This window comes from Herpailurus yagouaroundi, unplaced genomic scaffold, assembly GCF_014898765.1.
Source record: "Herpailurus yagouaroundi ecotype Mexico unplaced genomic scaffold, PumYag 66626, whole genome shotgun sequence".
In the NCBI taxonomy this organism is placed as follows: Eukaryota; Metazoa; Chordata; class Mammalia; order Carnivora; family Felidae; genus Herpailurus; species Herpailurus yagouaroundi.
This window is the reverse complement of record NW_024419546.1, coordinates 1-21,132: the sequence shown is the minus strand read 5'-3', so window position 1 is coordinate 21,132 and position 21,132 is coordinate 1. Positions and strand designations below refer to the sequence as shown.

The window sequence follows — 21,132 nt, the reverse complement described above, 5'->3', positions numbered from 1 at the left end:
CTGTCCTCTGTCTTCAGCTCTTGTCGGTTCCCAGCTTTTTCACTCTCTGTGACCAGGCCCCAGGCAGTACCTCTCTCCCGAGTTTTGTCTTAGATGTGGCTGTTTTCCCCTGTCCCTTACTTCTGAAGGACTGCAGCTTTGACCCGTTCCGGCCCTCTGTGGGAGGGTCTCACTGAGCAATAGCCAAATGTCGGCTGCACCCAGGAACACTTGCTGGACCCTGCTGCTGCTGGTGCTCCAAGACTGTGGCCATCTGCCAGCCTGCCCCCAGAAAAAGTTTGCGGGATAGTGTAGCAGCAGCTTTTCATGGATTATGGAAAATCACAACACACATCTGGCACCAGGCTTCACCCATAATGACCTTGTCCCAACACCAGCGAATGTGGCTGTTTTCTGGGATCTACTGGGACCCAGTGGCTTCAACAGTCTCTACCAAATGTCCTCCCACCAGTGGAACAGCTTTCCCCCGTGTGGCCCGAGAACCTCCCGGATCCCACTCTGCTCCTGGAGATTCGCCCTTCCCACCAGAGCACTGCCAGGTATTGAGCTGAGGAGCTGCAGACTTTGTGCTCCCCTTATTTACAGTCTTAATGGAATTTAAACCCTCTCCTTTCTCCCTTTTTAATTCAGTTCTTAGGGCTGTTTTCAATTTTCCACTTTCTCTCCAGCTGCTTTTGGGGAGGGGTGCTTTTCCCATATTCTGCCCCCACCCCAGTCTCCATCCTCTCTCTGCTCACATAAGCACCTTCCTTCCTGCTCCTTCTTGCTCTCCAAGTCCACCTCTCCGTGCCACGTACCTGCTAAATTCTGTGGTTCAGGTTGTGCAGATTGTTGTGTTAATCCTCCAATCAGTTTTCTAGGTGTGCAGGATGGTTTAGTGTTGGTCTGGCTGTATTTCATGGATGCGAGACACACAAAAAACTTCCATGCTGTTCCGCCATCTTGGCTCCTCCCTGATTGCTTTTCTTAATTAAAATGGATTTCTTTCTTCATATTCAACATAGGGAATTTATTACACGCATTGAATGTATCATAATATTTAAACTTATTTGAAATGATTCCTTATTTCACATTTTTCTCATTATCTGAGAAACTGGATCTTCCCTTGCACATGAAGTGCATGGCAATAAAATTCAGCATTCTTATTTGAAATATATTTTGAAGTTACTTTTTCTGACTCTTGTATTGGCAATAGCATTCTACTTTTCTGTAATTCTCATTTTGTCTTTGGTTTTTCTTTTGTGGTTTTCTGAACCAAAAGTTTGTGGGAAGCATAGTAAAGGTTTACATTTAAAGTTTATTTATTTATTTTAATTTATTTTTGAGAGAGAGAGAGTGCAAGTGAACGCATGAGTAGGGTAGGGTCAGAGAGAGAGAGGGAGATGCAGAATCTGAATCAGGCTCTAGGCTCTGAGCTGTTAGTACAGAGCCTGATGTGGGGCTCAAATCCACGAACTGTGAGATCATGACTTGAGCTGAAGTCGGATGCTCAACCTACTGAGCCACCCAGGCGACCCAGTAAAGGTTTAAATTTAGGTGACAGAATGCATCACCCATTCCTGGCAAATAGCCCCATGCCTTCATTTCAGCATTTCAAGGTTGAGTGACGTGAGCCTGGAGGCAGTACGTGTTTTCGTTGGTGACCTGACCCTGTACCCCACCATATAACGTGCACACTCTTAGCAGAAGCTGATCACTTCTTGAAAAGTCAGTTTCTATTTTCACTCCATAGACCTGTCTCCTTCAAAAGAACTAATTAACATTTTCCTGTTATATAATGTGAAGAGCAATATGAGGATACTTGAGTTCCTCATTTAAGATAAAAATATCTTAAATATTTTTAGATTTCCTCAACATTTTGTTTTGAAGAGACTTCACATTGGAGATGTGGACTCTCTGGGAAATACCCAGTATGGAGGCAAGAGCTGAAATCTTGTCTCAAGGCTAGTGTGAGTGACAATCAAATAGCTGGTTAATGAGTCTAAGCAACTACCTTGCGACATACACACTGCATTGCTGCTTGATTGTTCCCTACTTATGCTGCACCCCAAACTCCATTGAAAAGATACAGTTTGCAGAGTCGGAAAATGCCATGGTTAATGTTCTTACGTGATAATACAACGTCCTATAGACTAGCAGTGTCAGTAGTGGATGGGATGCATATCAGAATTACCTGGTAGATTTCCCCAAGTTCAAAATTTTCCCAAGTCTGAATTTTACAATGGCCTCGAACATTTAGAACAGTGGTTCTCTACCTCAGTTGCCAATTGGAATCACCTGGAGAGCTTCTAAAACTGATAGTATCTGACCCCAACTCCAGAGATTCTGAATTGATGGATTTGGAGTGTAGCCTGGACAGTGAGATTTTTTTTTAAAAAGCTCCCTGAGTCATTCTAATAATGTTGCAACTGAGGTTGACAGCCATTGATGTGTGTGTGTGTGTGTGTGTGTGTGTGTGTGTGTGTGTATACATAAAGAATTACCATAATAGGGACACCTGGGTGGCTCAGTTGGTTAAGTGTCCAACTTTAGCTCAGGTCATGATCTCATGGTTCATGAGTTCCAGCCCCATACCAGGCTCTATGCTGATAACTCAGAGCCTGGAGCTTGCTTCAGATTCTGTGTCTCCCTCTGTCTCTGCCCCTCCCCTGCTCATGCTCTGTGTCTCTCTCTCTCAAAAATAAACATTAAAAAAGTAATTAAAAAATTATCATAATATAAATTCATATATCTACTAATTACCCTGATTAATAATGTAATATAATATATAATTATACATAATATAAATATTATAATTATACACATATGCATATATATTTATGTATGCATATTTATACTAGTCAGGGTAATTAGTGGTTGCTGCTATAACAAATAATCCCAAAATATTAGTGGCTTTAGTGAAGTCAAGTTTATTTCCTGGGAGTATGGATATGTACTTTCTTGCATATGTATTTTTTTGCTAGACTTGGAGATGGCATATATCACTTCTCCCAACATCCCAATGGTTAGACTCCATCACACAGCACAAAACTTAACTACAGAGGAAATTAGGAGACAGTCTTTTTGTGGGCCCAGGAGGAACAAATGGTTGGTGAGCATCTAGTCAGTTTCTGCTACATAGAAATACTGTGAAAATGTGTGTAACTTCCTTACCTGACACAGTGTCTATAATGCCCTTATCTATCTATCTATCTATCTATCTATCTATCTATCTATCTTTCTATCTGTCTGTCTGTCTGTCTGTCTTCTCTATCCATCTATCTCTCTATAATTATTTATTTAATGGGCTTAGAGTTTTTGTCAACATTTAAAATTAAGTTTATAAATGATATTGTCTTATATTCGTAGAATCAGTGAGACCATAACTGACCTTTCAGTTACATTTTCCATAAGAATTGTCTAGAAGGGAATGAGTGGAGAGACCTCAGGCTATCTAAATCTGCTTTAACCCAAACAACTCTGCCTGCTTTTCAGTGTTAGGTTTCAGGGTAAGTTTCATTTAAACTTGGGAATCTAACTCTAACCATAAACCCCCTACTGAAGATCACCACTTTTCAGCATTACGTTGGGGGAGATATGCTAGAACGGTGCTTCTAATTTTGGTGATTCATAAAGATCCAGAACTGGGGCCTTGCAGATGTCAAAGGTGAATTTACTAGTGAACTTTTTACCTTGCCTCCTGCCTCCTAGGACTGTGGGGGGTGAGGACCCCTCCACCTGCAACTTCCTTCAGGCACCTGCAAAGTCTAACCATGTCCTCACCATAGATACAATGGGGAGAGAGCTGCCCTGTTGTCCCTTATTTCAAAGTTTCAGTAGACTAGGAACCCTGCGCCCTTCATCCTTTGTCTATAGTGCTTCATGCAAGAGGCAAGTGTTCAAAAAATATTTGTTGAGAAAAGCAGAGAAAAAGAAGGAGTGGAAGAGGAGGAGAGAGAGGAAATGGGTTGCTCTTTTGCATGGGTTTTTCCTATTTTCACCTGTATTTTTACTTCCTCCAATCTCAGTCATTGATCCATTCAACACATATTTAGTGTCTACTGTGTACCAGGCATCGATCTGGGAAATGGAGCTATGAGGACAAAACAGAATCTTTGCCGTCAGAGGTCTCCCATGACATGGGGGAGGCAGCAATGGGTTACAGGGTCATGATGAGTATTCATGAGGGTGGAGGGAGGTGAGGCAGAGGGGAAGAAGGAGGGCTGTGCCAGGTGTTGCTCACCTTTCTTGTCCTCCTTTGGTTGCTGGAAAAGCAGAGGGGAGCCTGGATCTTGAATCACAAATATAATTTGTAGTTTTGCAGTTTTGCAGATTGCTATTGTGATTTCATATATTGTATTTGATTTATTCTTCATCTGGCAAGTGAGTCGTGCTATGTTGTCAGAAGGTCTGGGGATTGTAGTCTCAGTTCCACCTCTGTAAGGTGAGAGGCTTTTGGTAAGATACTTGAACTTGTGCACAAGGATAATTACCCAGCATTGAGGCAAGGTTCAGAAGGGCATTGCTCACAAGTGCTTTTTTTTAATTATTATTTTTTTTAATGTTTATTTATTTTTGAGAGAGAGCAAACATGAGCTGGGGGAGGACACAGAGACAGGGAAACAGAGGATCCAAAGTGGGCTCTGCCCTGAATAGCACTGAGCCCCATTCGGGGCTTAAACTCTCAGACTGAACTGTGAGATCATGACCTGTGCCGAAGTCAGATGCTCAACCAACTGAGACACCCAGGTGCCCTCACAAGTACTTAAACTAGGGCTGTTAGATATATAGATATAGATAAGGATATGGATATGGATATAGATAGATATAGATGATGAAAATGGGCCTTAGAGACATCAAGGAGTTGCCCTGGCTAAATGATGTAGAAAGGGAACTAAGATTTGAACACAGCTTTCTGACCTCAGATTTCCTGTAGTGTCAAAACTCTGGACCAGGCACTCCTTAGGACCTTGGGTCTGAACTGAGCTCTCAGTGAACTTTCTTCATAAACCAAAGAAAAGTCAGATCTCTGAACCAAGAATCGTAGACCCTGGGAGAAAAACGAGACTGAGAGCTCAGCCTGCAAGAATAGTGCCCCTGTCTTCCCTGTGGCTTCCCAGTGGGAGTGAGGCAGGTGTGGGTGTGGACTGGACAGGCAGGATGGGGAGCTGGTTCTGGGGCAGACAGAGTCGGGGGCGCAGTGCTTACCATGAATGATCCACAAGAGAGTCTGCTATAGTCAATCTACAAACGTGTAGCAAGCAGGCCTCATCCTGCCTGAAACACAGAATCACTGTAGTTGAATCACGAGACTGGCCTAGAAAGGTGTGGAGAAGACACTGAAGGTGGATAATTTTGGTGCGACCAAAGACAAGGAAGGCTAAACAGCACATCATGCTGATTTCATGTTGTGACAAAAATATCCAGCCTTCTATGCTTTGGAATTCTGATATATCAAGTTCCCATTAATCTTTCTTGAGAGCTCTGGCCTTCTACCTAGCAGAGCCCCAGGGGACACCCAAAGCAGAGGTCACCATGCAGAGAGAAACACAGAACCACGCCCTCTGTCAATGGCTGGTAGGATCGATGGGATATGTGATTATCCCAGGATGTTTCCTTCTTCTTTTTTTTAAAGTTTATCCATTTTGAGGAGGGGGGAGGGGCAGAGAGAGAATCCCAAGCAGGCTCCACACTGTCAGTGCAGAGCCCCACGCAGGGATAGAACTCATGAACCGTGACATTGTGACCTGAGCTGAAATCAAGAGTCAGAGGCTTAACCAACTGCATCCCCCCAGGTCTCCCCTCACCATCAGGATGTTTTCAGTGTTTCCACTTCCAGAAGAAAAAGTGAATCACTTAGGCATCATTTAATTTCCCCCTAGAGAGAATTTTGTGCTAAAAAGGAAACAGAACTCTTCTGATTTCTGCAATTCCCGGCACAGCTGCAAGGAACACCTCAGGTGGGCTATGGAAGGTTCCCAGCAACCGTTTAATGGAGCTGTGGCTTTCTCCTAAGCCCTTCGACCTGTATGCTGCTTCACTTCCACCCGAGCTAAAGGTCTAGAAATAGCGAGCATGATGCCTTCTAAATGACAATAAGACCAACCCTCAAGGGGAAAAAGGGAGCATAGAGAGGGTAATGATGCTTTTATTTATGAAATGGGAAGAGTCACGGGGATTAAAAGTAACAATGGATATTCCTTTATGTGGAAGAAAATAAGAGTGGACAGAGAGCAGAGCGTGGAGTTAGCAGGAAATCAGACCCACTTACCTGCTATGACTTCATTCATTTAAAAATGATGCACCTTCCACCATCAAATAGTAAAAAATGAGGCTAACATCAGTTTGTAGAGGTCATAATTCAGGCTTGGCTCAAGGATGCAAAACAGCCCATGTCCTAAAAAGAGGTTTATGATTGTGTGTGCCAGAAAAACCATTTTGGATTCATTAGCAGTTAGCTGAAATAACAGATTTTGTGACATTGCCAGGTCCTGTCAGATGTATGTCGAATGTCAAATATACAAGACCCTCATGTTTATACAGACATTTGTGAGAATGTCAGAACCTTTCATTGAGACTCAGTCCTATAAGTGAGCCCAGTCATAGATACACATGGAAATTTGCAAAATCAAATTCACAGCCTTTTTGTTTCTCTCTAACCCTAAGCTTACAGTACTGAGAATCAATTCTTAACAATACATAATGTTAGAAGTCAGGCTCACATTGGGGTTTCAAAAGTTGGTTTGCTGCTTTTTTTTTTTTTTTTTTTAAAAAATGTGTTAATTAAAATCGGCAAGGGGGAAATAGTTTTGCCTTGATCTGTATGTGAAAACTAATTCTTCTCACATCAATAATCTTCTAGCATTTAAAAACAAGGCCCTTGGGGTGCCTGGGTGGCTCAGTTGGGTAAGCATCTGATTTTGGTTCATGTCATGATCTCGTGGTTCATGAGTTTGAGCCCTGCATTGGGCACCGTGCTGACAGTGCGGAGCCTGCTTGGGATTTTCTCTTCCCCTCCCTGACTCATGCTTTCTCTCTCTCTCAAAATAAAAAAAACCAAGGTCCTCAGACCATGCAATAATGACATTTCCAATATATCTCTAAGAACTACAGTTAAAATAAGAATAAAGTACATTCCGTGGACAAAATTGTGATCTAAACAACTCTAACAGTTTACACATATATAACATTTAAGTATACTAATATAGTATCAACCTAATTGTCCTTTATTTTGGCTCATCTAATTTACAAACATGATCTCTGAAGTTTAACAGTATTTGTAATGGCAATGTCCAAAGCAATTTTGGCTGAGTAAAGTGCTATTTGTTGAACAAAAATGTAGTTGTTTGTGCAAGTTTAAACATTTCACAAGGCCAGCTGAGTTCATTTCAACCCTACTTACAAAATAGTTATTGGCAAATGAAATGGGCTGGGGGGTAGAGACAAGACGTTTTCAAGCTTCTGAGAGATTTACAAAACCAAGTTTGTCAACCACTGAAAGTAAAATTGAAAGGTCACAGACAATTAAAAGGTACAGGTTTCAATCTCAGGATTAAAAAGGTTCCAACAAGAGGAATATTTACAATGGAACAATGAGGAAAATGTTTTGTTACAGACAGAAACATGGAAAATATGCTGTTGAAAATTGTTGGCTCTGAAATAAATACAATCCAGACTGAGACTATTAAAAATATCAAAGTGATCTACCATGTGCCAACTCTATATTCTTCTGTTGTTTGTTATAAAGAAAATCCATTATTGAATATAATGCAGTTCTGGTTAAATTATCAGAGACATTTTCTGTATGCAAACTGTAGCTTACTGCATGCTGTATATTCTTCTCTCACAATTTTAGTACACTTCCATCATAGACCCACAGGCATAGAATTAGAAGGAAATTTGGAGTAATATTTTAACTTGCTAACCAAGGTACAAATTGCTTCCAAAATAGTCATTTGATTCATTTCTATTTAGCACCTATTACAAGCAAGATTTTTTTGGATGGCAAAATAAGAGATACAAAAAATATTCCAAGATGTTCATGGCCTGTTAGGTAGAAGAAAGTATCCTTGTCCCCTGACAACCATTATGCCTCTGAAGAGTGACAGCTCACTACATTGCAAGGAAATCCATCCCTCAGTGGGCAGCTCAGTAATTAGGAAGGTGCATGTTACACCTAACTTCATGGTAACTAACCTTAATTTTGTCTTCTGAAATAAGATGGAACATACCTAATCCATCTTCTTTAGTGTAGCATTTTGAAGATTTTGAGAGGAATTTCCTAGGTCTTGTAAGGGTTCTGTCTCCTTCATGTAGCAATTTTACTTCACCTTTAAATTTACCACCCTTTACTCTCCTTGGGGATTTTAAGAATTATTTCATATCAATTCAGTGAGCTTAACTGTTAAATATCCAATATCGCACTTAAAATAAAACAGCATCTTCAAATGATGACAGTCAAAAAACAAGAGCGATATAGCATTCAATTGGAATCAATTTGGGATTATCCTTTTGTAATTAGACTAGCGATGACTAACAACAGATGTTTGGGGGGGAAAGGATGAAGCATCTAAGGCTTGCCAACACTATTTGAGGGGAGAGGGCATGATAAATCTTTTATAATGAAACACATGTGCTCTAAGACAATGACTGAACTTGATATCCTAAAATACTTAAATCTAGTGGTTTAAAAATCACAAGATTAATTAGGTCATGTTTTAGAAATGATGCTACAGTCTAAATTTCTCATTGGCGAGAAAGAACTCTGCTGTCTTTAATGAATAAAAACAAGGGACTAACTCAAATATGTTAATTTTTCTGCTAGTGGTTATACATTTGGCACCTTTTGAAGCTGTCACTACCACACCCAGGATAATTTAAATTCAGGAAACTCTATTTAGCCTCTGAAAAGCCCCCTCAAATCACGCGTCCATGCAAGAACACAAAGCCAAGGGTACACTAAAAAAAGAGAGACTGTTTTATTGTGACATTTATGACATGGACCCCTTGTTGACAGGAATGACCGAGGGTAATCTTGGCATATTGCACAGGTGTGATGAAGGATGCACTGGTGATCCTCTGGCTGCTGAGGCTGCTGCTTGGTCCTCCCAGACCTCCATGCACGCATGGGCCAGTCACAGAAATTTCCTTACCACTTGGTGTATACAATTAACAAGTCTTTGGTCTTAATAAGCACCATTACAAACCCTCACATTAAGGGCATTATTATTCTAGTTTATAAATGTTTCAATGATAAAAAATAGCACGATTACAGTATACACACACTTAATTTACATGTAATGTATTATGCTCATAACTGAGATAAGCTACTGAACTAACTTTGGTTGATTGAAATTAATGAAGTATTTGAACTGAATATTTGTAATTTGGTTTCTAAGTTGTGTAAATATTACAGTGCATTTATAGATCTAGTTTGAGAATTTACTAGCACCAAATAGATATTATAATTGGCCAACCTAGTACTTGTATTTGGAGAAGCAAAGTTTAAAAATTTGGAAAATACAGAGCAGTCCATCGATTGAAAGCACATTCCTGTACATCGGCTAGAAGGATGACACGTCAGCAGGAATGGCAGACCCCCAATAAAATACGTGTCCCAGTTTCCAAGAGTCAACACATATGACAAGGTAGCTCAGCTACACACATGAGAAGCCTGAGAAAGTGGTTGTTTTGAACTAGGGTAGTCACCTGTACCTCACTTTTTGTAATATAAGAATAGTGCTTATTTATAGAAATTTATTTGGTGAAAGATTGTACCTATGATATGAAGATTCTGATTGGGGGAAAAATTCAGTTCTACCTATCTATCGTTGGTTGTTTTTCTTTTTTTAATTATTTGGTCTCTGTATGGTGAATTAATGAAGCAAAATCTGAATTTTCATCTTCAGATTATCACCCAGTTCACCACTGAGGTAGTCTTTGTCATATTTATCTTCTAGCTGATTAAGTTCTTTCTTTTTATAAAGTGGAGTACTACTGATTTGTAATGAATAGGTTCCAGCCACTGGCTTCTTCTTGGTGAAGTGGAGGTAGCTGATCCCTTCCTTTTGGTTGATTTTGAAGAAGCCATTTTCGTTTCCAGATTCGATCAAGTATTTGTTGTGATTCGTCAGAGTCGTTAGGGCCGGAAGGAGTTCCAGGATTCGGACCTTGTTGCTGATGTGGGAAATATTGAAAGCAAACATGGCCGTCTTCTCAACATCCCAACTTGCGAGACTCACGTTGGTTTCTATCTCAGGCTGGTCCTGGAAAGACACATGGCAGTGTGTTAAATTAATTGAAAATATGCCACTTATTTCTCATATTAAGGAAAAAGTGACTCGAATCTCCCACTAATACAGCCTTTTCATGTTGTATATACCATGTCGAAAATGCGGATTTTCATAAAACACTTTGTTTAAATCACAAATGTGTTAAACTGGCACATATTTATAATAATAAAAAACATTAAACTGTCAAGAGGAAAGTCAAGTTGAAATGACTTGGTGGTCTTCTAATGCAGGTGTCCCAAAGTGTACTCCCTGGACCAGCAGCATCAGCATTACCGGGGAATCTGAGAAACGCAAATTCTCGGTGCCACCTGAGACCTACTGAATCAGAAACCCTGGGGGTGTCTCCCCAAACTCCATGTTAACAAGGCTTCCAGATGATTCAGACGCACGCTCGAGGTTGGAAACCACTGTTTCAATAGACTATTTTCTTTCTGTAGACTTATCTCCTTTCCCAAACCACAGCGGATGAGTTGGAGCACCAATGCTAAGAAAGAACCAGCCTATTTCCATTTTGTTCACTGACACAAAATCATCTCCTCTGAAGGACACGCCTAGGAACCTACTTCCTGACTCTGATGATCTGCTAATATTCAATGCTTTTCACCTGGCTTCTTGCTTGCCTCTCTGGGACCACATGTGTTGGATTCTCCGGGCCTGGAGCCAGAGGTCTGGGTGAATATCTGTGCATTTCTGAGTTGACTGAAAGGCTGCAGCAGCCGTAGGCTAAGAAAACCAGGCTGCTTGAGCTCCATGTTGTTTTTGTCTAGAATCCAAGTTCCCTCACACTCCACATGGCTCTTTTCAGTAGAGGAGCCTCTAGCTTTCCGAACTTGGCGTCCCCATGGAGAGAGCACTATGTCACTTCACGATTCTGCCCACTTGCTGTCCTGGATCTCAGACCTTACTTTTCAGCAGACTTTGGGTGGGTGTTTGACTTTCTTTTTGGCGAGACAGAGGAAATGAGCAAGTATGTGAAAACCTTCGAATGGCCACTCCCTAAAAGCAGCAAGAAACTCCAGAGAGTCCCACAGACTCTTGTAAAATGCAGCCTAGAGCTCAGGGAATGTCTGGATTTTCTCCCCAGGGAGCTTTTTCACACTTTGGAACATCCTTGGAGGAAACCACAGGCATCTGGAAGGCCCTTCTGCAACAGGAGACATGAGGAGAAACTACCTTCTGACCTACCTCAATGTTGGAGGCATCTGTTCCATTTGCACTTCTCCGCTTCCTGCCCCGTTTGGGGTAGCCATTGATCTTACACTCATAACAAGCCTCCGGGGAGAGAGAATTGTCATCCATTTCACCGCTGGCAGGTGGCTCTGGGCCTCCTCGGCCCATGCCAATTCCAGAAACACAGTGCCTGTGGAAGGGAAGCACAGCCCTTTTTCATTAGAACTGGGAGATGAGGGAGGTGGTGCAAGAGTTCTGGTGAAGTGTGGACCCCACCTGGTGACACTGAGACATTGATTATTCATCCATTAGGTGACTGGCTGGTTCTGAGAGCCACACTGAAGTCCTCTGTGTTTAGGCTCTGAGTCCCAGTTCCTGGAGTGGATTCCTTTCTACTATCTCTCAAGGTCCTGTTTTGCATATTTATTTGCCCCTACATTTCTGCCCCCCTCCCCCACTGTACCAGGTGTTTTGCTGTCCTTATGCTGCTGGGGAGGGGACATGGAGTAGAAAGAGGAAGAGTGGGGGATGAGGGAGATCATGTGACTTGGGAGGGTAAAGAAAAATGTCTTCTATTTATGAAACAGAAAGTGAGAAAGGTATGAGATGTCTGTGTTCAGTTCCTTGTCCTCTTCCTGTTTCAATGACCCCATCACCACCACCTCCACCACTACCACACTCACCAGCCCTCATCACTTCAGCTTCTGAGCACTTTCTATTGTTTGACCACTTATTTTGGCTGAAGCTACTGAAGGTATAAAGAAAGTTCTAGGTAGAACTGAAGTTGACTTAGAAATAAACTGTAAAGATGTGCAATGTATAAAATGCATGTATTAGAGCTTGCCCAACTATGGGAAATTGTTTCAAGTCATTCAAAACCACTAGGGCCATTGGCGCTGACTCATGTGAGGCTGGATAAACAAACCCATGCCCAAGAGAGAACTAGTTCAGCTGTTTTTCTTTGCCTTTCAGTTATCAAAGCCAAGTTACGAAGGGAGGCTTGCATGTTTCACAAGTACCTTGTTTTGTTATTCTGCTTACTATTTCATAGGCCTCTTGGAATGTATTTACCAGGCTCCTTTTTCAAAATGTGTTGAAATATCTGAATGATCCTAGGAGTCTTTATTTTGGGGCAGGGTCCACTCTAGTGATTCATAGAGAAGCGCAAACTATTAGAAGTGGGTAGATTTCCACTAATGGGTCACAATGAAGACCAAATATTTATCACTTTTTCTGTATTAATTGGCCTATTCTTATAACCCATTTTTCTTGATGCTCTTGAGATTCAAAATATAATGCCGATAAGCAGACTACTTTTTGTGTTTTGCAGCAATGTATGGGTTCATACTAGTTTTTGCAATCCTGCCAGAGCCCAGTACTTTTCCTTTTTTCTTCCTTTATCTTGCTGCATGAAATGTGCAGAAACAAAATGGATGAAATGATGACTGCTCATCGTGTGTGTGTGTGTGTGTGTGTGTGTGTGTGTGTGTGTCTATTCACATAATGATTAAGTTATTGGAAGAGAAATCCCAAATTTGCAGGCTTTGGTTCTTTTCTCAGAACTCCTTTCCAGTATTTTCATATCCCTGGAACACCACTTACAAGAAGTGTGACTACAAAGTCCCACTGGCCAGAAGCCAGTTTGGAGTGTCACAATTTTTGCTGGGAAAATGGTTCTGGCATTCAACTTATAAAGAATGAGACTACTGAGAGCCAGACACAAACATCTGGGAATTTGTTTCCTATTGCTGGCATTCTGTGTGCTTCCCATGAAACATTCTTTCACCTTCAAGTCTACACAGACCCAAAATGAATCGCTTGATGTTTGTGTGTCAAGAAATCAAAGGCCAGTACATTACACTAATTTGATATATACATATATGTGTATTATGGAATATGTGATTTTGTGGGATGTGTATGTGTGGCTGTACATGTGTGTATGTATATTTCATGTCTATGTGTTCCTAATGAAAATGTTAAAATTTGAGTTCCTTAACAGCATAGACAACACTACATGGACATCCAACTCTAGATTAATTCAGCAGGAAAAAAGGCCTACACAGTGAAAACTTACCACTAAACTTTTAAATTACTGGCTAAAAAAAAAAATATGTCTTTTCTTCCCCAACAGTCACACATACAATGTGGTAAAGTATTCTACCAGGAGGATACAATAATTATTTTAGCTCTCGTATTTTATGCTCTTTTGGTAATTCTTTATGTAAACTTAAGTCTGAGATGTAAAATGTATTTTAAAGCCAGGTATCTTTGTGATTTCTCCTAACGGTAGCTAGAGGAGAAGGCATTTTAAGTCAAGAGAGAATCCTGCTTGCCTCAGGAGAAGGGGAGATCAGCAATATGCAGTGTGAGTCCAGTTCTGTCATGGGTCAGCCCCTGCATTTCTAGAGAAATGAATCACTTCCCAACAAGATGCGAAGATCAAGAGAATGAGATAGAGACACCATATATCAAGGTATTTACAATTGGTTTCAGAGTCTATGAATTTCTAGAAATTTTGATGTCTCCTTTCAAATAATATAGCCTAAAACCTTTGCAGAGCTAACCAGAATTAACTCCAGGATTATGAAAAGTATGGTTCTTCTCAACTAGGATGGGTCACTGTGAGTTAAATATACTTACTGATATTAGGAACAAGAGAGCCTCCGGCCACGGCCTGGAAAAGCAGTGCTTACCCTTGGCCTATCCGGAAGTAACCAGGTGGGCAGCCACACAGGTAGCCACCCTCAGTGTTGGAGCAGCCGTAACTGCAGGGGGCCTGTGAAGAGCCACATTCATTGATGTCTTGGCACCCTCCACTGAACTGTTCGTACTGGAAGCCGGCGGGGCACATGCACTTGTAGCTGCCCAGAGTGTTGTGACAGGAGGCTCCTCCACAAATGTGTGCACTGAGGCACTCGTTCTCATCTGCAGGGAAAACCAGAAGACACTGTGTGTGTGACACCGGCCAGACGTCTCTACTGGGGACTGCTGGCCAGCTGGCTCTCAGCCAGCACTCAGGAAGGTAGGGCGGGCTGAGGTGGTTGGGGTGGGGAGAGGGGGATGCGGACGTGGACGTGGCCTCTCGCCATGCAGTAGGCAAGTGTGGTCGCTGAGGTCAAATGTGCCACGTGGAGCGCATTAGGGGATGGCATTCCGAGGGCCGACAGATTCCAGTTCTCAGCTGAAGCCAACACTAGTGCGTTCCGCACCACACGAGCCTCCTGTGAAGAATGCAGGGCTGGTTCAAGGTTCAGGGTGGGAGGGAAGGAGTCCTGCAGTTCTCCATGAACGGGACCACAGTCTCCGAAGCAGAGACCAGCCATCCTCCTGGAGGCTGCTTTTCCAGTCCTCCGTTTTCAGGATGTGCAGGGCTGGCAAGGGCTGACATCCTGCAGGAAGTGTCTGCCCTGCTTGTACTTCCTTTTCAAAAATCTGCAAAAGCCCCCAGGTGCTTGTCCTGGGGATGAATAGTGCCTTCTGGTATGTCTGCTCCCATCTCTGAACGGGCCCCCCCCTTATCCAAACCAGCCTCCTGCCCAGAGTGTCTGGGCCGTGTCTAAAGCAAAGTATGGCTGGAAGAGATTCAGTGCAGACTTCACGAGCAATAATTGGAAAAAACCCACAATAGAGACAGATGCTGCAGGACTGGCTACCCACGGGGACCTGCCAAGTCTGATGGTAAAAAGCAGGAAAAAGAAATCTGACTTGAAAAATCAACTTGAGGGGAAAAACCTTGAGTATCTCTCTATTTCTAATTTATACTTTTTTTAAATCTCAAATAGATTTTTGTAGGCCTGCCTTCATAAGGGCAGGTTTCAAGCTTGCTGGTAAGACATTTCTTAATTGCTGTGGCCCATTTTCAGGCATATGTTCATTTGAACGCAGGGAGATTGGCCTGCACCTCACTCAGCAAATACTTCCAATGAAAGGGAGGAGGGGGAGGAACTTAAACGTAGCTAACATTTATTAAATGCCTATTGCATGACAGAATACGAGGTGCCTCACGTTCACTTACTTAACCTTCCTGAAAATTATGGGCAGAAGGTATTATAATCCCTGTTTTACTGATAAAGAAAGTGAGGCTCACAAAGCCCATCTGAGGTCTCCTGACAGCAGCAGCAGGACCGAGATGTACACCCAGGTCCGTCTGACCACAGCAGTCACGTGCTTTCCTTTAGACCACAATATCTCTCAAGAGACTAATCACCATTTAAACTGGTACTTCCTTTGCCCTTTAATTGGTTTTACCTTATTTGCTAAAGTAGATTCCTTTATACAGAACAAAATTGTTTCTAAGAAAAATCTGTTTTTAAGTTAGAGAAACAGGTGCATAAAAATGGTGGGCACAGGGTGATTGCATATGTATAATATTTATATTATTCCTTATATATCCCTTCCTTCCTCCTCTCCCTTCTCTCCTTCTTTCCTGTGTGGAAGGAATAGATATACAATAAGAAAGCCCGCTATGGCTCAGTACCTAGCTACAGGTCTGTTTGGGAACTTTTATGTCCAAGGACTCTCAAGTATACACTTAAGATCATTTAGGCTCCAAGGTTCCTAGAACAGAAATAAATATGCCATTGTCTTTGTTCTTTTCCCCTTAGTTTAAATCAGAGATGAAGTGTGTGACAGATACCAGTGGAGACTATGGCACCAAGGAATGAATGAGGAAATTAGGGGGTTTACGTTGGTGGAAAGAATATCCCTGGGTTGGATGTCTTCTCCTTGTCCCTCATGTCTATCTCCAGACCCTGGAGGCTGAGCTGCATGGAGCATCAACAGGCTTCTCTCCTTTGTCCCATACGTTTGGTTGGGCTCAGCCATCCATTTCCTGCTGGGACTCTGATAAAATCTCTAAGGCCCATGTCTGTATATGTATGACAAGACCCATCAAAATAAAACTTAGATTTATTCTGTATTGTTCCAAAGGACAGAAATAGGACCAATGGTTAGAAGTAGAGGGAGGAATAGTTCATTTTCTATGAAAACAAAAACATTTCTAAGAATTAAAGTTTTCTATACCTAAATTGGGCTATCTTGGGAGAAAGTGAATGCCCTTCAAGATGGTATTTGAGTCAAACTAGGATAACCAAGGGAGTTTAGGGAAGGATTTGTGTTTTGGGAATGAGGCCAGACTAGATAATCTGTAAGGGTCTTTCTAGCCTTGAGGATCTATCTGTGTTAGTATAAATATCTATCCCAGCCAAGAACTCTCTTCCTCCTCTTTCACATTCTTTTCTATTTTACTGTACCTTTTTTTATTCCTTGAAAGTCTAATAAAGTTTAAATTAAACTTGCTTATCTGCATTAGAGAACTGGGATGGAGCAGAGCAGGAATGAAGATAAGAAATTGGCAAATGTTCAGTGTTTATTGCTTGAAAATAGTCTGTTTGTGTACTCACCCTTTTCATCAATATACCAACATGATTTGTTTAACATGCTTTGCACTCTTCTGACCATTTCCATCCTGTGCACCCTGGACCAAAAGCCTCCAGGAGCAATTTTTCTGTACTCCAAAATCTTTGTTTTACTATCAGTTAATACTTAAAATTGCTGAGAGTTTTATCCTTTTTTAGAAAAAGAGACATTTTAATTTTATCGAAACAGCATTAGATTCTCCAAACACCCTCCTTGAAAGCAGACTGAAACCTACCCACTCTGTCCTGTAAAATCAGATTTTTGAGCATTAGGCTTGTATAGTGTTTGTTAGCTGTGGTGTTAAGGGAGAACCAGTAAGAGAATTCGAAAATGTAGGAGGGGCTTTCTTTTACAAATTTTCTCTGGGTCAACATGGCTCAACTCCAACTCCACCTGGAAGTTTGATATTTTCTAGAAAACAATGAGATGCAGTGGCCCCTTGCAGTGGCCCCTGACCCTAAACCCATCCATCTTCTAAGAGTGAAATTCTGGCTGCCTATGAGTGAGGATCCAGAGAGGGCTGGTTCAAAAGATCTCTGCTTTGTAAGCGCTGGGGAAGCCATTCTGGCCCAAGGCAATGCTCATTCTCAAGAATTATGAGCCCAGTTTGGGCTAGGATCTTTTGGACATCAAAAAATCCCAAACCTCTTACCGCTTCTTAATCTATTTATTCTAGAACTCCCAGCCAGAGATGATCTTCATGGGGCCAAAGGAGAGCCTCCAGGCAACGAAGACATGACCTGTCCATCTCCACTATTCCTGGACTAAAGGTAGGAAGAGGAGAGGAAGGCTGTCAGTAAGTTGTCTCGTCTAAACTCTTCCAGCACTGGTGTCCTTTTAGCCAACCCTACTCACTTCTGCAAAACCGTGCCTTGAAAAGAATCAAACCAAATGAGAGAGATCCAGTTCTGATAAGTTAAAACACACCAAATGTATCTTCATTTGGAATAAAGCAAAGCATCGAGATGTGGAGCAGCCACCCACGAAACAGTAATCCTTGCCTCTTTGCTAAGGAAGGCTCTCTTCCCAAGAGTGTGGCAGCTAGAACAGCTCACCTGAGCACCAAGCTTGCAGTGGTGCTGTGTAGAGGCTTGATGAATGAAAAACAAAACAAAACAAAAAAACAAGTGAACATGACACTTGAAAGGCAGCCCTAAGTCAGGAAGTTAGGGGCCTGGGGCTCCAGCTGCAGGCATGTCACAAAGGAACCAGGTTAAGGACAGACTTCTTTTCTTCCTTGGGCTTTGAGGTTTTTATAGTAAAATCAAGAGTTTGGGATAAATGGATCCGGGGTCCCTCTAAACTCACAGTGTTTGGATTCTCTGGTGTGCATTAAGATTATTTTCCCATGACATTATGAAATCAAAAATTACATAATTTCAATTTAATAAGTTCATGAGTCTCCCTTAATTTTCAAAAGAATTTAGTGATGATGAAAAAATTTGCTGTGTCTGCTGCTCACACTCTGCCCCAAAAGATGTGTAGAGCTGAATGGAACCACTTCTGTGTCTTCAGGCCGAGAGTCACTGAAAATAGCCTCTGGCTGGCTGATATTTTTCAGGCTGAGGTAGGATTCTGTTGGCCCTCATGTGTACCTGCAGTGTGGGCCAGTGACTCCATGCAGCAGAAGAGCAGGGGGACACTGAGAGTGAAGGGATTCTAGGGGCGTTTCATTTCCGATGCTCTCCAAGTACCTTCATCATTATCTTTTTTCTCCGTTTGCTATTTTGCAAAGGCTACAACTTTCCTCTGGTTCCAACCAGGTGAGGGCAATTTTAAGTGAATATTGTTGATTTAATGACACGTTTAAAGTTTTCAGAAAGAAAGCAGTATTTTGACTCACAGGAGCCAGTGGTGATTCACCATAGTAACAAGGAAAAACTACTTACCGACACACTGGTTCCACTGGTAGTGCTGGAGATAGCCCTGGGGGCAGCTGCATCTGTAGCCCCCAATGATGTTCTGGCAGCCGTGCTGACAGCGATGGTTTCCTTCGCACTCATCCACATCTGAGAAGGACAGGAGAGCCGCTTCAGTCAGTTCAGCATCTGACTCTTGATTTCGGCTCAGGTCACGATCTCCTGGTTCATACGACTGAGTCCTGCATTGGGCTCTGCACTGACAGTACGGAGCCTGCTTGGGATTCTCTCTCTCTCCCTCTATCTCTCTGTCCCTCCCATAGTTGTGCTCTTGCTCACTCTCCCTCTCTCTCTCAAAATAAATAAACTTAAAAAAAAAAAAAAAAGAAAGTAGAGCCAGCTTTAAGCCACATCAACATTTGTTTCAGAGTTGGTCTCTGAAGCAACATTTATATGCATGGTAAAGGGAAAGTCAATTTTAATAAGAAATCTGACCGCTAAAAAAGTATTCTTCCACCAAAACTTCAAGAATATGTGCTCTGGAGCTTTTGATAAGTCCAAGGAAAAAGACATTTAGATATCCCTGGTAAAGTCAGCAAGTAAAAATGATGAAGAAACTAATGTAAGGCACAAGAGTACTCTATGGAATAGCTGTGTAAGTTATTTGTATTTTTTTATTCATGCTAGAGTTAGAAACCAAAAGATGTCAGTACAAAAATAAAATCCTACAAAAAATTTCAAAATTTTAATTATATTATTATCAGAAGAGTCATTCTTCATATATTTAATCCACATTAGGGGAATTCTTTTATGACTCTGGATCCAATGACTAGAATATTAATGAATCAAATTCAGGAACCTAGCTATTTTTCTTGACTAGTTCATGCCCTATTAGATTACATTAATAAGTGAGCAGATAAAGTCTTCACATATTGAGGAAAGGCACAGGTTTAGACATGATCAAGCATGAGACAAAAGATGGATCTCTAAGATATGATACCTGTGCCAACCAGGAAAAATATTCCCCATCTTCAGTTGGGTGATAGTCCTGTGCTCTGTTCTGCTATCCCACAGAGGGTGATAATGAAGATTTTGACAGTCACACAGATTATCTCCACCAGGAATTACCAGCTGCATCAAGCTGAGGCCCCTACCCACCTTCACAGCTGGCGCCACTCTGATCAAGAGAGAATCCTCGCTGGCATTCACAGGTGAAGCTCCCAGGAGTATTCTGGCAAATACCCTTAGACCCACACAAGTTGATGTCAGAAGTGCATTCATTGTTATCTATAAGAAGCAGTTGGGGAAAAGTGGGAATTAAAATGGACTGAACTCACTTTCTGTTGTTTAAAAGGAAGAGAGAGGGATGATTCACTTTCTGTTGTACTCACTTTTTTTTTTTTTTTGAGTTTTTGTCTTCTTATCCCAACAGAGGAACTAGAAAACAATTCCTTAAATGAACAGCTACGTTTCCTATAGGGATTTTCCTCTCCACTTACCAATGCAGGAGGTATGGTGTTGGGTAAATCCAGGAGGACATTTACATGTGAAGCTGCCGATGGTGTTAACACACAGGAACTGGCAGTTGTGCTGCTTAGTTGCACACTCATCAAGATCTATTAAAAAATATGTAAGATGAGTATTGGAGTCAAACTGAGAGCACAGGTACCTAGCAACTGCCCTAGGAAGGAGTTCTGAGTTCTGACTTGTATGTCTCCAATGACTGTGGCCAGAATAGAGATGCAGTAAATGGCTGGGAGTAATCAAGCAAATAAAGGTTTGAAAGATAAAATGTGGTCTCCATTTAGACCAAAAAATGTAGCTCTTTGGGGGATCCAAGGAAATCCCAATTCCCTTCCGTGAGAGGAATGTAGGAATTTATCAACAAAGGAATTTCAAATAAATCGTGACATTTTAAATAGATTACACAATGAAGTAAAAGATTAGGGATTCTCAAAATTTTCCAGAGTGCTGAAGAGATATCTTCAAGTTGAATTACAAAAAGAAATGTTGAGGCTGGAAATTAATTTGTTTGCTTAGGTCTTTTCTGTTTGCTGTTTTGAATCTGTTCAAATGAGGTGTTCAACCAAAGCAAATCAAACCAAACTGACTTCTTTTTTTTTTTTTTTTTTTTTTTTTAGAGATTCTCCTTTGGTAAAACAAAATTGAGCAATCAAGAAGGAAGCAAAGGTAAGAAAAACTCACTCTGATAAGCCAATAGCACATTTAAAAACTGCCTATAGTATTTATGCAACATTATTTTCCATATTTCAATAAAATCCTCCGCTTTGACCAGGCTTCTTTCCTCATTGCCGGAATTTCTAGGCTCATTCTCAACTCCACTGCTGTTTAAAGACATCAAGAGATACAAACTATGTTCCAGCTTTTAGCTGAATATTAATATAAAAAAAAAA

At 41.4% G+C, this 21,132-nt stretch overlaps 1 protein-coding gene across 1 annotated transcript; it reads right to left on the bottom strand.

Moving 5' to 3' along the window:
- Positions 1-7,189: 7,189 nt before the first annotated feature.
- LOC121024649 (fibrillin-1-like) lies at positions 7,190-20,592 on the bottom strand. The gene is made up of 6 exons (XM_040466851.1): positions 20,218-20,592; positions 19,877-20,005; positions 18,749-18,868; positions 14,135-14,366; positions 11,457-11,631; positions 7,190-10,244 (listed from the first exon to the last, which is right to left on the bottom strand). The coding sequence occupies exons 4-6, from the start codon at positions 14,290-14,292 to the stop codon at positions 9,855-9,857; spliced, it is 723 nt and encodes a 240-aa protein (XP_040322785.1). The 5' UTR covers positions 14,293-14,366; positions 18,749-18,868; positions 19,877-20,005; positions 20,218-20,592; the 3' UTR covers positions 7,190-9,854.
- Between the last annotated feature and the right edge of the window lie 540 nt (positions 20,593-21,132).